Source organism: Rhamphochromis sp. 'chilingali', assembly GCF_963969265.1.
Source record: "Rhamphochromis sp. 'chilingali' genome assembly, chromosome: 2".
NCBI classification, from domain to species: Eukaryota; Metazoa; Chordata; class Actinopteri; order Cichliformes; family Cichlidae; genus Rhamphochromis; species Rhamphochromis sp. 'chilingali'.
This window is the reverse complement of record NC_137930.1, coordinates 53,205,346-53,220,969: the sequence shown is the minus strand read 5'-3', so window position 1 is coordinate 53,220,969 and position 15,624 is coordinate 53,205,346. Positions and strand designations below refer to the sequence as shown.

At 44.8% G+C, this 15,624-nt stretch overlaps 2 protein-coding genes across 3 annotated transcripts; one reads left to right on the top strand and one right to left on the bottom strand.

The window, feature by feature from the left end:
- Positions 1-220: 220 nt before the first annotated feature.
- Positions 221-6,337, top strand: LOC308387026 (methionine aminopeptidase 2-like). 2 transcript variants are annotated; one of them, XM_080866898.1, is made up of 11 exons: positions 221-539; positions 1,229-1,339; positions 1,554-1,616; positions 2,157-2,259; positions 2,568-2,729; positions 2,906-3,087; positions 3,335-3,429; positions 4,049-4,145; positions 4,247-4,350; positions 5,357-5,472; positions 5,589-6,337. In XM_080866898.1, exons 1-11 carry the CDS (start codon positions 395-397, stop codon positions 5,839-5,841), a joined length of 1,431 nt encoding a protein of 476 aa, XP_080723024.1. In that variant the 5' UTR covers positions 221-394; the 3' UTR covers positions 5,842-6,337. The 2 variants fall into 2 exon arrangements, with proteins under 2 accessions (XP_080723024.1, XP_080723023.1); XM_080866897.1 differs by having other exon boundaries at positions 224-539; positions 1,226-1,339.
- A 185-nt stretch (positions 6,338-6,522) lies between these two features.
- LOC308387016 (netrin-4-like) lies at positions 6,523-15,025 on the bottom strand. The gene is made up of 10 exons (XM_080866888.1): positions 14,670-15,025; positions 13,995-14,542; positions 12,093-12,365; positions 11,195-11,321; positions 10,791-10,979; positions 9,955-10,162; positions 9,722-9,834; positions 9,506-9,574; positions 8,670-8,843; positions 6,523-8,257 (listed from the first exon to the last, which is right to left on the bottom strand). The coding sequence occupies exons 1-10, from the start codon at positions 14,779-14,781 to the stop codon at positions 8,115-8,117; spliced, it is 1,956 nt and encodes a 651-aa protein (XP_080723014.1). The 5' UTR covers positions 14,782-15,025; the 3' UTR covers positions 6,523-8,114.
- Positions 15,026-15,624: the final 599 nt, after the last annotated feature.

The following is a 15,624-nucleotide window of genomic DNA, read 5'->3' as shown; positions in this document are numbered from 1 at the left end:
ACTGAGGAGCTGTAGCAGTCAGGTGTGCGCTGGGCTGCCAGGTAACCTGAAACTCAGCCGCTGGACGATCGGAGAAAGTGATGAGTCCAGCACAGTGCAGCTTTTAAAGGCCACACACCGGGACAGGACTGTCACATACATCTGAGCATCACAGGAACTGTGAGTCCAAACAATGTAACTCTGAAAATCTGATGACGATTGAAACTTTTTTTTTCTTTTTTTTTTTGCTGCTTGGCGCACAGGAGGATCGTCTTCTTCTGTTCTGGTTAAGTTGTTGCATAGAGATCGTCTAATAGCTCGTTATTGGCTGAAGCTCCCTCCAGCACACTTTTCTGCTTTGACCACTGGAGGCTCCCAGCAGCTTATGCGTCACTTCGTCTCTTAGCCGCTGATCATGGCGGAGCTACAGTTCCAGGCTGAAGTGGAGCCTCAACTTCTCAATGGGGATGACTTGAACGAGGAAAGAGAAGAAGCGGACGCCTCGGAATCGGTAAAGAAAAAAAGAAGAAAGAAGAAGAGGAGCAGAACCACAGCGCCAGGTAAGGAGCGCATTTTGCGGTTAGAGGATCCTTTTAAAGAAAATAGCGCAAAAAAAAAAATATATTCCCCTTACTGCTCGGTGTTGTGCAGAGCATTAAGTGTACTGGACATGAGACTTTTTCAACCTGTCAGAGGGTATTCCTGTCCAGATGTCCCAACTCTCAGCGGCTGCTGCTGAAGCTGAGGGCGCTCATCTGGAAACGGGACAGACTCCGAAAATGAAATGTAACGTCAAAAATGGATTGGAAGCTGTCACTTGAAGATATGAGGGGAATAAATGTAACTTGCCCAGATTAAATATGTTTGATCCTATAATTCTCCACATAATCTGCGTGAAATTATGTAATAGACCCACAGTTGTAGTGCAATACGATGACATGTTGCCAGTTGCAGCATTACTGCTTCATCAGCAGTAAAGCTGCCCTAAGTCAAGCGTGGTCCTCACAGCTCTGTCTATGAAGGGCTAAATGTCATAATGCTGCAAGCTGCATATGCCCTTGAGGATACTGACTTCTCAAGGCAAGAAATTATTCACACATCCTGCCAAGTTCAGATCATGGTAGATGCACTTTCTTGAATGGACTCTGAACCACAGATAATTTACTCCCTCTGTGTATGTGTGTGTGCGTGCATGCACGTGCATGTTCACCTGCACATGCATGCACGGCATTGTGTGACTTTGCAGCAGGGACAAGCGAGGCTGAGGGGGATAGAGACGCCGGAGGTGTTGGTGATGTGACAAAACAGTTGGAACAGCAAACGCTGGAGGACAAAGAAAGGGCCGAGGATGGAGAAGAAGGTATCTTCTTATTACAGCCGCCCACTATCAGCATCATTGTCTGCAGCGGTCATGCTGCTGGACTTCAAGTCCCAGAAAGTGCACTGTGAAATTCAGCTGATCATATCTGCAATGTGATATTTGATTTTCAGTAGCACTCCGGGAATTGTGCCCAAACGCCTGTCGATATTTCTCACTTTGCAAACTGTATTGAAACTAATGATGCTTTCAACAGATGGGGACGAGGGAGAGAACTCAGCTGGAAAAAAGAAGAGGAAGAAGAAGAAGAAGAAAGGATGTAAGCTATTTTTTTTCCCGTAGCGCACCAAAATGCACCAAGAATTTAAATTCTTCACTCAGCAAGAGGATTTTTCTTATTGTTTGTTCATTTAAAAAGCAAACACACGCACACTTAAGATATTAAGTAGATATGTAGCATTTGTTGATAGCATTGAAAGATCGTTCAGTAAAATCTTTGCGGTTGTGTATGAGCATCGGCGTGTATTCGAAAACAGACGTCACTGCGTTGAAAGCGCTTTGGAACACCAGATGATTGCAAACAGAGCACAACAGCAGTTTGTCTTTTTTAAATCCATGTCATTAGTCGTCAGTATTGCAACATGCAGTCGGACAAAACTGCATGTTGTTCAGACAGGACGATATGAATGACTTCCCCAGCACTGTAATTCTCTTTCTGTACCAGAATGCCAGGCATTGTTCTCTTAAAGTCAAAATATCAATGTCATGAGCACAAGGGCTCATAACTTGTTAACGTGTTTTATTTCCCCTCTCCTGCTGCTTTTTCCTCTGCTCCGCCTTTTCTGTATCTGGGCCACAGTGAAGGGACAGACTGACCCTCCCTCAGTCCCTATTTGTGAGCTGTATCCCAACGGAGACTTTCCAAAGGGAGAGGAGTGTGAATATCCCCCATCAAAAGACGGGTGTGTGTGACCTCTACGTTGTTCCTTCCGTCTTCCGTTGTGTGGCATTCCTACATTTAACTTAGGTCCCACTTTCCGCCTATCCATACAGGCTATAATATACTAATTGATCGTGTTTCCAGTAAAGATGTAAATCCATTCTCTTTTTTTTTTAGTATGTTTTGCTGCAGTTAAAAATATCAGCACTGTTTTCACCTGTGCAGTGTTTTTTTCAGGGAGCATGTGTCATAGCCTCATTACAAACATTTGTATAATGAGAAAATAATGAGTGCCTCCTCTCCGTGGTGCTCCCCTGCACCCACCCCCAGGCGCAGCGCAGCGTGGCGGACCACCAGCGAGGAGAAGCGGGCCCTGGACAGGGCTAACGAGGAAATGTGGAATGATTTCAGGCAGGCGGCCGAGGCACACCGGCAGGTCCGTGCGTATGTCATGAGCTGGATCAAACCAGGGATGACCATGATAGAGATCTGGTGAGAAACACGCTGATTTGTCTTTGAGAGTTATTGATATGGTCTGAGAAGATGAGAATGTGATTAAGACCTTGAAAGAAAGGGAGGATCTGCTCCCACCTTTTCTCCTCTGAATGTTTTACCTGGCTTCTCTCTAACATCTGCTGCCTCTTTGTGTTTCTTTCTGCTTCTGTCAGTGAGAAGCTGGAAGACTGCTCCAGGCGGCTCATCAAAGAAGATGGGTTAAAGGCGGGCCTGGCTTTCCCCACAGGCTGCTCCATCAACCACTGCGCAGCCCACTACACCCCAAACGCCGGAGACCCGACTGTGCTGCGCTACGACGACGTCTGCAAAATTGACTTTGGAACGCACATCAACGGTGAGAGCTCGCTAATAACTTTTTAAGTGCTTTTTCAAGTTACGGTCTCCCATTCCCCATTTGGCACGGTGGAGTGATGATTGCCTTATGATTCTGGCCGCCTGGAATAAACTGTTCTCATAAGTTAATTAACGTCCTCTTTTTCTGGATGAATACATGCTGAATGTTTCTGCAAAAAAAAAAAAGTGTAAAAAAATGAAAATAATTAGCCGCTGCCGGCACTAACCAAACTGTTTGGTATTTTCAGGTCGAATAATAGACTGTGCCTTCACCGTCACTTTCAATCCAAAGTACGACCGACTGCTGGAGGCTGTGAGAGACGCAACCAACACTGGCATCAGGGTAATAGGGCCCGTCCTACCATGCACCGTGCTTACACAAAGACTTATGAAAAAAAACGAGAATCATCAAACCAGATCACAGTTTAGGTTATAATTCATATCTAGTCTGAAATGCAACTGTGATAACGGGTGACGATAACTCTGAAATAACGGCACAAATCATAACGTACAGTGGCGTGTAATAATTCAGGGTGACATAAAATGTGCACGCTGTTGAATTCCTGCCAGCTGCAGGGGACACACGGTTAAAATCTGATGTAATCTTATAGTGAGAAAGCATAAAAGCAATCAAGTGTAAAATAGAAATGCATGGATATACAGCAACTGAACAGCGCATAACGCAAAAAAACAATAATTTATATTTTTTTATTAAACATGTGGCTGGAAAAAGATGATGTCTCACTTAAATGTGACTACTTTGGTACCTGATGTTACCTGATGATGCTCAGACTGGATATATTAAAGGCTGTCAGTATACGATTCACTTATTCAGAGTTAGTTCCCCCTCAAAAATCAGAAAAAAAAGAAGTGGGATGTGATTCTTACTCTCCAGACCTTCAGTGTGCGATGGATGGCGTGTTATTTACTGACGTGTGTGTGCAAACTCTGATCTGTCCCAGTTCGCCGGAATTGATGTGCGCCTGTGCGATGTTGGCGAGACCATTCAGGAGGTGATGGAGTCTTATGAAGTGGAGATAGATGGGAAAACATATCAAGGTAAAATAAAAATGATGCCATGCTTCATCCTTTTTAATCACGAACAAGGCTTAGAGCTGCTTCCTGTTTATGAAACCCTCTGTGTGCCGCTCTCTTGACAGTGAAGCCGGTAAGGAATCTCAACGGCCACTCTATTGGACAATACAGGATACACTCAGGGAAGACGGTCCCTATCGTAAAAGGTGGAGAAGCCACAAGGATGGAGGTTTGTACACCATTTACCACAGATTACACGTGGATTAGACTGTGGGGCCCAAATTAAAAAACTGCAGACCTCTTTTTTTTTTTTTTACTAAAGCGTTTGAAATTAAACCTTTTCCACCTGACTGACCTTGCGTGAATGCAAATGGACCCTTTTTAATTCTTAAGTGCAACTGGACGAACATGTGGCTGGTTAGGGTTACGACGGGGTCTGGAGAAATGTTCCAATTCGCCGCTTTAACAGCTTCTCGGTCACCCTCCTAAGCACCCTAATTACACTTTTTAATGGAATTAGCGGCCCCATCGAGTTGCAACACGTGTTAGCACACCAGCCACTCGTTTCAATCGTGGGCATCAAGAGTTCATTAACGGGGCCAAGGAGAAAGACGGCTTCGCATTATGCAGGGAACTAAAGTGAGCCTGTGCCTGGCTGCACAGCTGTGGTGCATGGCTGGGGTTTTATCTTGGACAGAAGTGGGCATTTTAATTGGGAAGTTGCTGCGTCAAGCCTTTCACCTGATGGTTCCAGGAGAGTTGAGGAGGGGTTGATGCTGATGTGGCAGCTTTGTGTATTGTATATTTAGCTAAAGTGTGTTGGTGTAAAAGGGCAATTACCCTCTTTGTGATCAGAGAGTGGCAGCTGGGTGTGCCACGGGGACTGCTAGCACTTTGACTGATTATCGGTGCAGCGAGAAAGGGCGTCTCAGTGCTATCTGCTCGTACCACGGGGGACTCCGACAGCAGTCACGTGCTGATAGAGAAGCAAAGTGCCAGTGAGATCCGACCAATCAACAGCTGAAAAGAGCACTACCGCCCTTTAATAGACTCCACACGAATATGTCATCGGCTGACAACTTGAGGTTTTTGTTAAATTTGCTCTCAGCCTCCCCTCCTCCCTCTAAAGTGCTTTTGTCCTATGAGTGCTCAATGACACCTGCCCTGCTCTAACAGTCTTTCATTTCTGCACTTTAAAGTCCTCGTCTCTTTTTGCTTCTTTTGCTGCTTCTCAGGAAGGTGAAGCTTATGCCATCGAGACATTTGGCAGCACTGGAAGAGGTGCTGTCCACGATGACATGGAGTGCTCGCATTACATGAAAAACTTCAACGTGGGACACGTGCCAATAAGGTTTCTGTTTTCACCTCATCGCCTCGTGCTTTATGTTTTTATACGGTGGCTTTCTTCGATCTCCAGTTTGTCACATTTCTCTCACCTCTCTTTCCGTGTCGCCACCAACACCGCAGACTTCCGAGGGCTAAACATCTGCTGAACGTGATCAATGAGAATTTTGGCACTCTGGCATTCTGCCGCCGCTGGCTGGACCGCCTGGGAGAGAGCAAGTACCTCATGGCGTTGAAGAATCTGTGCGACCTTGGCATCATAGACCCGTACCCACCTCTCTGCGACATCAAGGGCAGCTACACCGCCCAGTATGAGCACACCATCCTACTCAGGCCCACATGCAAAGAGGTGGTGAGCCGGGGCGACGACTACTAAGCATGCGCCAAAATCCACAACGAACCAGGAGACGACAGACTTCTTCAGACTGACAGCAAATATGCAATATTTCTCTGACCTAAATTTCCAGTGCTTGAATACCTTTAGATAATTGTTTTAGCAAAAAAAAAAAAAAAGACTCTCATGAAGTTAGCTGAGATAGTTTTGTTTCATTTCTTTCTCTCTCTCCAAAGGATCAAGCCAATAGTAAAAAGGGCATATCTTTAACTGATTCAGCGTTGTCATTTTAGCTTTTTTTTGATGTGCTGCTTTTAGGTAATATGCAAAAGAGATTTATGCAAAAGAATCATGCAAAAAAAAGGAGGTTTAGGTGCTCGCACCTTGCCTGAACATGCTGTGCTTTATTGCCTTGTTGCCTTGTTAAGCTCATGCGAGGAAAACGGAACCGCTATCAAATATTTATACTTCTACATTTCTTTGCTTTATTGTAATTTGAGGCAGTTTTATAAGAAATAAATTGTTATAAATCTTGCATCCAATGCTGCATTCAAGTTCATGGAGCTCTCTGGCAGCTCTAGAGACATCACCGATACACAGCAGTTTTACAGTTTATTAGGAAGACTACTCCAAAACCTAATGCAGGCTGTGCTGCAGTGCTGAAACCTGAGGAAAAACCTCCGTCTTAAGAAAGAGTTTGACCAAAAATAAACATTACAACAGTGAATGTTTATTGTTTCCACTTATATTGCTCCCTCTTTTCTTAGCTAGTAAGCAAAAATGTCAAATGATGTCAAACTTTAACCACGTACATGTGTATTTCTCTCTTTTAACCAACGGAGGGCGGTACTCAAACATGGGTTAAATATCAGTCAGCCACCTCTGCTGGTGAAGATGATGCAGTAAGGCACATCAGGCTGTTTATTCATAGCCTGGTGCTTCTGCATAATGTGACCGAGGAATGAAACCGATTTTTCCCAGAAGCATTAAGAATGAGCACACTGATGTTTAGTTTATGCAGTTTAGATGAAACAGAACGGACAGGACACAGAAACAGCGTTGCAAGCATCACGATGACGACAGAGCACATTCATTCACCCTAAAAAATAAAAAAAAATCACCACCTTGTCCTCTAAAAGAAAATTTCCAGCCCATTTCTCTTATTTTGGCAAAGTCTTTCAGACAAGGGCATGGGTGGTGATGCTATGGCTGAGGAATGCATCGTGTCCCCTCATACAGTTTGTCCTTTCTCCTTGGAGACAGCAGACCAGGCCTATTCTTAACCGGGGGCTGGCTCTAAAGTGGCTTGTGGACTCCGGATCTGATACACTGTGATGTCCATTAATACCCCGGCTTTTAATACATATTTATTTTGAGGCAGCAGGAGTCACAGGCCAAAAAGAGAAGCATATGTTCAGAGAGCATTTGCAACACCCAAACACGCACCGCTTCCTGCAGGGCTGACTTAAGGGAGGTCTTGTCAAGCGAATCCTCCTCATGTGGAAGCAGGTCTTCCAAAGAAGGTGAAATCCTTTCGTAGCGAGCTGGCTATAAGAGCAAACAAATCCCAAGTGTTTTAGCCTGTTGTATGCAGAGAGGGTTTTGTTCTCATCAGTCAGCAGGGGGGCGAGTGGCCCAGAGTAAAGTGGAGCTGCTCAGATTTAAGCCGTCTGATTCCTTTAATGTTTTTTCATCCTCTCCCTTCATCCCGGAGTTACTTGTTCTGACTTGCACAGTCCCAGACTCACCACCAAGGACATCTAGCATATGTACTCTTCCACACACGCTGCCTGATGTTTACTCGTTCATGATTTATCGGCAATATCTGTGTGACGACACGGATCATTCAGTCTGTGCCTTTGCGAAATTTCAAAGTGGATACAGCAGGACGCGACTGTTTTTTGGCTCGTGAGCTCCGACAGCGAGGAAATCGAGCCAGGAAATGAAGTATAATTGAGTATTTAATATGCACTTCTTGCTGCTTTATAAATAATCTTGAAAGTTTTATGAGCTGAGGCACAGCATAACAGGAATACAATTCAGACAGCTTTGTGCGGATGAAGGTTTTTACGGTCTGCTTTGTTCTCTTTGATCCTACAGTGACTGTAGTCTGGAAGGTATCTGCTCTCACATGCTTATTTTTATCACAGGTTCACAACCTCAGTCCTATAGCTTTTTCCCCCTTTTGTTCTGAGACCATGGACCGTGGAAAAAAAAAAAAAGAAATAGGCAGCGGTTTCACTTTCATGTCCAAGTGAGGCCTAATTCAGACAGTCCTGCTGCCAGCTGCGTCCACTGCACTTCTCGGCGGTTCCCTACCAGTGGCCGCAGTGTTTTCTGAGGATGTGGAGGAGTTTGCGTCCGAGGCTTGCCTTCCAAGGTTTAACAAAGCTCTTGGTGTTAACAATAAGTCGGCCTTTCTTCCAGTCTTCATGACCAGCCACCACATACTCAGATCCTATATTGGAGAAGGGGAAAAAAAGCAATAATGTATTTCAGATCTGCTGAGAATGCCACTACAGCAGGGTGAAGAAAAAAGAGAAAAAAAATGACTATGGAAATGTACATCATTTAGCTATAACAAGTTAATTACCGCGCTTCCCTGGCTAGCTTAGCAGAAGCGATTATTGTGGAGTGTTAGACGTGAAATAGTCTCATAACAGAGAAGTGTGTCTAATCTTTTAGTTGTAAATGTCCAATTTAAATGAGTAATGCTTGGATGTTGGCACTCACTCAAAGCCTCTGTGAGAGGCGACAGGGATCTTTCACTCTGCACAAAGCCGGCACTCTTGTGCACTCAAGAGTCGACTAATTATACACTTCTGCATCGTGAGCAATAAAGTTTCTCATTGGAGCCGGCTGCAGCTGACCTGGGTTGAGGATGGGGCAGGTACAGCCGTGGGTGGTCCAGGACTCTGGGTAAAGGGTAACACTTCCCCTCTGGATCTTCATCTGAGGGTTCTGATACAACACCTTCTTGACCTTGACCTTCACCTCTGCGTGAGAGCCTTTGTCGTGGGCTGACATCACCTTTGCCACCAGTACTGCCAAGGCAAGAAAACAACCAAAAGAAGTAAACAAATAATAACCATGTGAGAAACATTCTAATCGTTTAGAATATAAGTGTTGACTAATAGTAGTACTAATAAGACTCTAATTAGAATTTTCTAATGTGTTTTTTGGCTCTGAAGGAACATTTCCTCACATTTATGAAAATATGTTCTTTTTAAGGCATGTAATTTAAGATATGGGGTGGTACCTGTGGTCAGTCAGATGTGACATAAGCATGAAATGTTTAACCTGCTAGCTCCGTAGACAAAGTCCACACGATGTCCAATTTTACTGATTTGCATGGTGTCTTGCATCAAAGGTGAAGGTAATTATCTAGTGAATTCCCCCCTGAGCCATCGGGTGTCATATGTCCTGCCTTCTGCACATTCTTTCCAGGTAGCAGCCTCACCTAACCCAAACTGATCACTTCAAGTCAGGAGAGCACGTCTGAAGCGGACTTTGTCCTGTTGTGTGCTCCCTGTGAGACAGGACCTGATTATCTTGACACTGTCCACAGGTCATGTGCAAAAATGATTTAAAATATGAGACCCTAACCCTATCCTGGCCTCAAGACATCAAGCATTTCATTATAAATCATTCAGATTGTTAAGATTGACTCTCACAGGTTTACAATAAATGTAAACATTTTTTTTACCATAGTCAAACTCTGCAGCACAGAAGAGTTTAGGGTTGCCAAGGGTTACCTCTATGCATTCACATTTCTCTGGAAAATGAAAGTCAAACAGATAACAAGATTAATACACATAATTTCACCGTGAAGTATAGATTGTTAGATGAAAGCAGCCTTATTTGCATCTATGTGGGCCGATGAGCACGCAGAGTGTTTGGCGTGATGTGACCTGTGACTCACCGGAGTGGTGCAGTGCAGAGAAAAGCTCCTCTACCCTAAAGAGTGCCGTCTCACTATATTTGCTGCTGTGTCCCATGTGGCCACTGGCTGTATAGAAGACCTCCACATCTGAGCTGTGCCGCAGAGGTAAAACCAGTCAGAGCCAGTTAATAACCCAGTATGCTCTCAAACTCCCCAGCATAAATCACCTGATTTATTTCCATTAATACATATGGTTGAGTCTTGGCTCTTACCCAGAAATGCAGTCACCAGTGTAGGAGTCACAGTCCCCCGTGCAGTCACACGGACGGCAGCCGTATTCATTAAGCCCCCAGTATCCCGTCATGCAGCTGTCACAGTAGGAGCCTCCGACACCGGGCTTACAAGTGCACTCCCCGGTGTTAGGGTTGCAGAGAGTGCTGCCACCTGAGTGGACTGAGCCGACAGGGTGGCAAGAACAGGCTGTGCAGGAGAGAGTGACAGAACAAGAGAACTGCGTGTTAACATCTCTGTAGCAAACACTTCTGAACTTCCACATCAGCTGTATTTTATCATTGCACTCGTTACAAGCGACAAGTCGGAAGTATGTTATGTAGTCAGTGTGCTTTGAGCAGATGCAGCAAAAACAAACAGTGAAGGACTCCCTCGGCTCGCTGTCTGAAGGCTCGTTGACATGACAGATTGATTTTTTTTTTTCATTTCTAGTTTGTGTAAGAAAGAATGTTGCAGAATGCTTGGAAGGATGGAAGGGCAACAATGGGGAAAAACGTGGAGACATTCCTCCACTGTTTGCAATTACAGCCACACTCTGAAACCTCGAATGCAACTTAAGCAAGAATTACAGAGACTCCTGTTAAGGAGCGGGCTGGAAGTCTGCTTTGTGTCTCATCAGTGACTTAGGAAGGTGCTGGAGCAAAATCCCCTTATCAAGGAGATCAATGTGCTTTAATCCAGAGGGTAAAAAAGAAAAATCAAAACCCTCCAAATAGCAAATTCTGCAACTCTTAGTTGGACTTTTCAGCTGGCATTGCTCCAAATAGAAAAGTTTTGGTTTAAGGCCAAAAAACAAAGACACACTGTGGGGTCTTACCTTTGCAGGAGTCAGGTGCCATTTTTGGTCGGCTGGGATCTCTGTAAAAGCCCTTCTTACAGCTCTGGCAGTGACGGCCCTCCGTGTTGTGGCGGCAGTCGTCGCACACCCCGCCACGCCGTCGCCCCGTTGCGAGCCACAGCCCTCGACTGAAGTGACAGCTCCTGGCGTGGCTGTTACAATTGCACTCTTTGTTCAGACGAGCGTGGGAAAAGAAAAGAAACATTCAAGTGTGACGCTTTAATCAGCTCACATCTCAACTTTGAACCCCAGTGACACTCTTTAAGCGGTGCATCAGCATCTAAAAGGTGTGCGTGTGATTTATGACGCTAAATTAATTTTCCCGATAAGCCAACGAGCCGCGTGTCCTACGATGCATCTCACTCTCTCGCCCCATCACTCACTCTGACACTCGTGCGCCGTCCCCGTGATGCCGTTGGCGGCCTGCCAGGGTTGATCGTTGTAGAGAGGTGCGCAGCGCTCGCAGTGCTCGCCGGCCGTGTTATGTCTGCAGGCACACTTGCCGTGGACCTGCCGGACAAACGCACCAGACAGTGAGAATTTAACAGTTATTGAGCGTTTTATTGTATCTGCATGCACTAAAGGAACATCGCTTAGAGATCAGTTATGACTTCATGTGTCATGTGACCAATTTGAAATTGTTAATTTAGCTGTTTATAGTTAATTATACACAATAATAGCCATTTTAAATAAATGTGTATTTTGGAGTCATTGTTGATCCATTTTCTAAAATTGATGCTGCACATAAACAACCATGCACATTGTAATAAGCACCTAATGTACTTATAACCAACCTCCTTCTTAAGTATCGCAACATAGTGGCATCTAAATGCACGCTGACAGTGTTTACACACTGTGCAACATGTCTACACCTCTTAGGCTGTGTTGGCAATAAACTATTGTTTCTATTCTCCACTTACAGTTAAGAGAATAACATGACTGAGACTATGGGCTGTTAAAGTATTAGGCCGAATACCATAATTAAGGTTTCCACCCCCTTAAATCCCTGTAATGGTAGGTAAAGCTGTGGCTTAATATTCAGTCTTCACTGCAGCCCTCCACTTCAGCAGCACATACCAGCACACAGCTGGGTAACGAGGGAGTGGTGGGAACAAAACCCCAAACCCAAACCACATCACAAACCTCGAGACAAACTGGGGGCATCAGCAGATTTCAACGTGACACAACATTTGAGTACATTCTCACAACGGGGCATTTTTGTTAGTGGGTTGTCATGTACCTGCAAACCGTTTCACAAACTCAAGCTCAATGAGTGCTCACCATGTTGCTGATGTTCTGTGTGCCAGAAAGGTGGGCACGGGCCGGTTCGCAGTGGTCGGCGTGTCCATTGCAAAGGCAGCTGCCTTTGACTATAAAATCATAGATGGCGTAATGATCCGTGGGGAGGGCAGAGGCACCAGGATGCTTGGCCTGGCAGGGGCACGGCTGAATCTGCAGCAGACGGACTCTCAGGTTGGTGACCATGAGCTGGTCCTGAGCAGCCGGGCCATAGGGATCCACTGAGTGCCAGGGTGACAAGGCTCGGTAGATCACCTGGAGGATGAAGGGCAGCACATGTGAAAACCTCCAAAAACCTCTCTAACAAGTATTAAAAAAACAATCTTAGATGCACTGACGGATCATGACCAAACATAAATTAAGTTTGTAAAAGCAGGCACCAGCCTGGATTTCCTCACACGCTTGTGCTACAGCTGCTGTTACAGCAATACATGAGTAGCTTAAATGTGAACATCAGTGTATGGTTCTTCTTCTCCCTCGTTACATTTTGTTAAATGTTGATTGTTTAGACGAATAATCTCAGCCCGCCTCTGAATTCTAAGAACAGGGATGAAAACTGTGAGTCACACAGAGGAGAAGGAAGTTATCACAGGCTCAAAACATTCACTTTTAATATCTATGGACCAAGTCTGTGTATAAAATACACTATATACTACAATATCCTCTCCAAATGGCCTTTCCTTTCCAGCCCATATAGATTATTTTTAAACATGTTGAGCCAACTGGAAGTGAATTATATGTTTTTCTGGAAGCATACTTGAATTTTGTCACTTTTCCTTCAAAACCCACACAGTCACCTGCTGTTTAAACCGTCTGTTTGCAAGGGGCACGCTTGCAGAAACCATTTGAGGGAGTGGAACTAAAGGACAGCAAACAAACTGAGAGCTCGTACCGAGGCCCAGCATGAGACAATGAGAACTCTAGAGAACCTCAAGAATAGAAATATGAAGCTGAAAATGAGGGAGTGATTACTTTGCTAAGGTTTGTACAAGTCATGAGCATGAGAGAGATTTGTTGCTGTGTCAGAATGGTTGTGCAACACTGTGGCACCACGCACTTGGTAAATATACAGAATCTGATGTGCAATCTGAAAAGGCTGATTTATAAGGAGCACGTTTTACTTCATCTCTTTACCAAAAACAAACAACAACAAAAAACAAGGTTGACTCTAAATATTCATTTCAACAATTAACATTTCAGGGCTTCTTTGAGTGTTAGCAGAAGAAGGGACGCTAATTATAAAGGATGAGAAGCAGAGCTCACATACTGGCAACACACACACTTCAGGCAAATGCACTGCAATTATGAGATCAGCCATATATTCATTGTGTTATCCAACCAGAACCTCCCAACATGTTCTTAGGCAAATTTAGAGCAAAACAAATCTTTACTCTGTCCAGCGAGAGTCGATCTGTGAATGAAACATAGCTGGTGGTAAGGCAGCATATGGCTTGTGTGTGTAAAAAAAAAAAGTGTCAAAATGAACTCTGATATTGTAGCTGTGCATATCACAGCAGCTTGAGGCCTTGAAGGCACGGCCCATGAGAGGGAGATTAGTTTACAAAGCTTGGTCAACTGTTTGGTTGGTAGTTTGTGTGATAGCAGCTAATAAAGTGCCAATAAATAAATCACAAAGGTGAAGCAGTTGCTGTGAAGTGCTGGGATGTCTGGCAGCACTGATGTGATCACTGCCATATCTCAGAAATGACACTCCAGATCTGCCCTCCAGATCTCTGTCAGAGCTACAGTACATCACTCTTCTCCCCTTTTCAAGGCTTATTTCAAAATGATTCGACTTCAGATGACTTGTTTGATTAGATATGTAAATCCGAAACGTTCCATAACTCCATAAGCACATAACTCAGATTTCAGGACAACACTCACCTCTCCTCTGCTACAAGGATAAGCTCCCGAATACTTGGAGGTGCAAGTTGCCCCACCCTCGCCAACTGGTGACCCCTCCACCAGGCCAAACGTCTCGTCGCAGTTTCTGGCAAAATATCTGAGGGTCTTCCATGTGCGTCCACGGTCCTGGGAGCGCTCCAGCACCATGGCAGCAGGGCGTGGGGAGCGGAACACCAGGATCAAATGGGTGAAGAGGAACTCCGTCTCCAGATCCAGCTGGAGCGTCTCCTCCTTTACCCCCTCCGCAGATTGCCACCAGGTGTCAGGGTGGCGGAAAGAGGAGTCGCTCATGGCAGATGGAGGGTGCTCCTGGCTGGGGATGGCAGAGTTACACCGGCTGCACGTTGCCGCCGAGCAAGACCCCCTGCTGCTGCGGGGGGCGGAGGTCTGTCTGTAGAAGCAGAAGGGCTCCGAGGAGTTGAAGCCGCACACCGACCGAGTGCTCAGCACTCTACCCAGGGCCAAGTTGCCCATGCGGGGGTTGCAGGCTCGTCCAGAGCAGCGGTGATCCCTGGCTTTAGACGTTACTGGGGAGAGAAAGTGTGTGTTTACTTTTGGGATATTAGTAATTGGAGATCCAGCTAGCATTTTCCAACAGTTAAACAACTTTCTTAAATGACACTGAAAAGAAACACCAAGCAGGTTCATACTCACCGGCTAACAGAGGAGAGGATGCGCTCACCGGGAAAATGAGCAGCAGAATCCACAGCCTCATCCTGACTGCGCTGTAAGTCTGCATAAGGTAAAACAAGGCAAGAAGGCGCATTCAAGTGCTTTATCTAAGGATGCCCATTTGCTAATAACGTCCTCTTTCCCTGTTATAAAACTGCTACAACAGACATTTAGAAATGCTGAGTTTAATTCCGCCTTTTGTCGTGTTTAAATCCTCTGCAGGCTTAGCTTGGACTACTTCATCCCAATCCTCGGCACGCATTATTCTTCAATTATTTCCACTCCACCCCTCAGGATTCAACTTTGCTGTGGAGAGTTTTCATTGACATTTGGGAATATGAAGAGATTAGCACCGCCCTCTTCTGGTCTTTTCCAGACCACTCCCACTCCCACTAAAATCTGAAAACACCAAAAGTATTCCGGGAAGACCTTATGACGTAAACGCTTTAAAGATGATAGTGTTGGAAAAAATGATGAAGCGAGGTGATTATACTGAAATATACAGGCTTCTATTTTTACTTCTAATAATCATCCAACACAGTTCTAATAATCTTTTCTTTTCTTATTTGTGTGCTCTATTTGTTTTCATTTTTAATTTTATAATATGAAGTTGGTTGTAATGATCCTCAGTGCAAACACATTAGCTTATCCTATAAAGAGAATACACAGCAAGTAAAATGAGACAGAGGGCACCATGGCTGTAGCTAAAGGGAAGGGTATGAGGTGGCACTATAAACTGTAAATCAAAGAAGAGAGTAGCCATCATGACATCACTGACTGGTCAGTGTAGTCCAGTGTTGGGATAGTTAGCCCCCCAAAAAGTAATGCATTGCACATTCCTTTATTTTGCCCTGGAGGAAATAAACTGTTACACTACTCGTCATTTTACTTTTCCGTGTCCCTGTCATGTCCTGAAATGCCTCATCAGTTCACAATA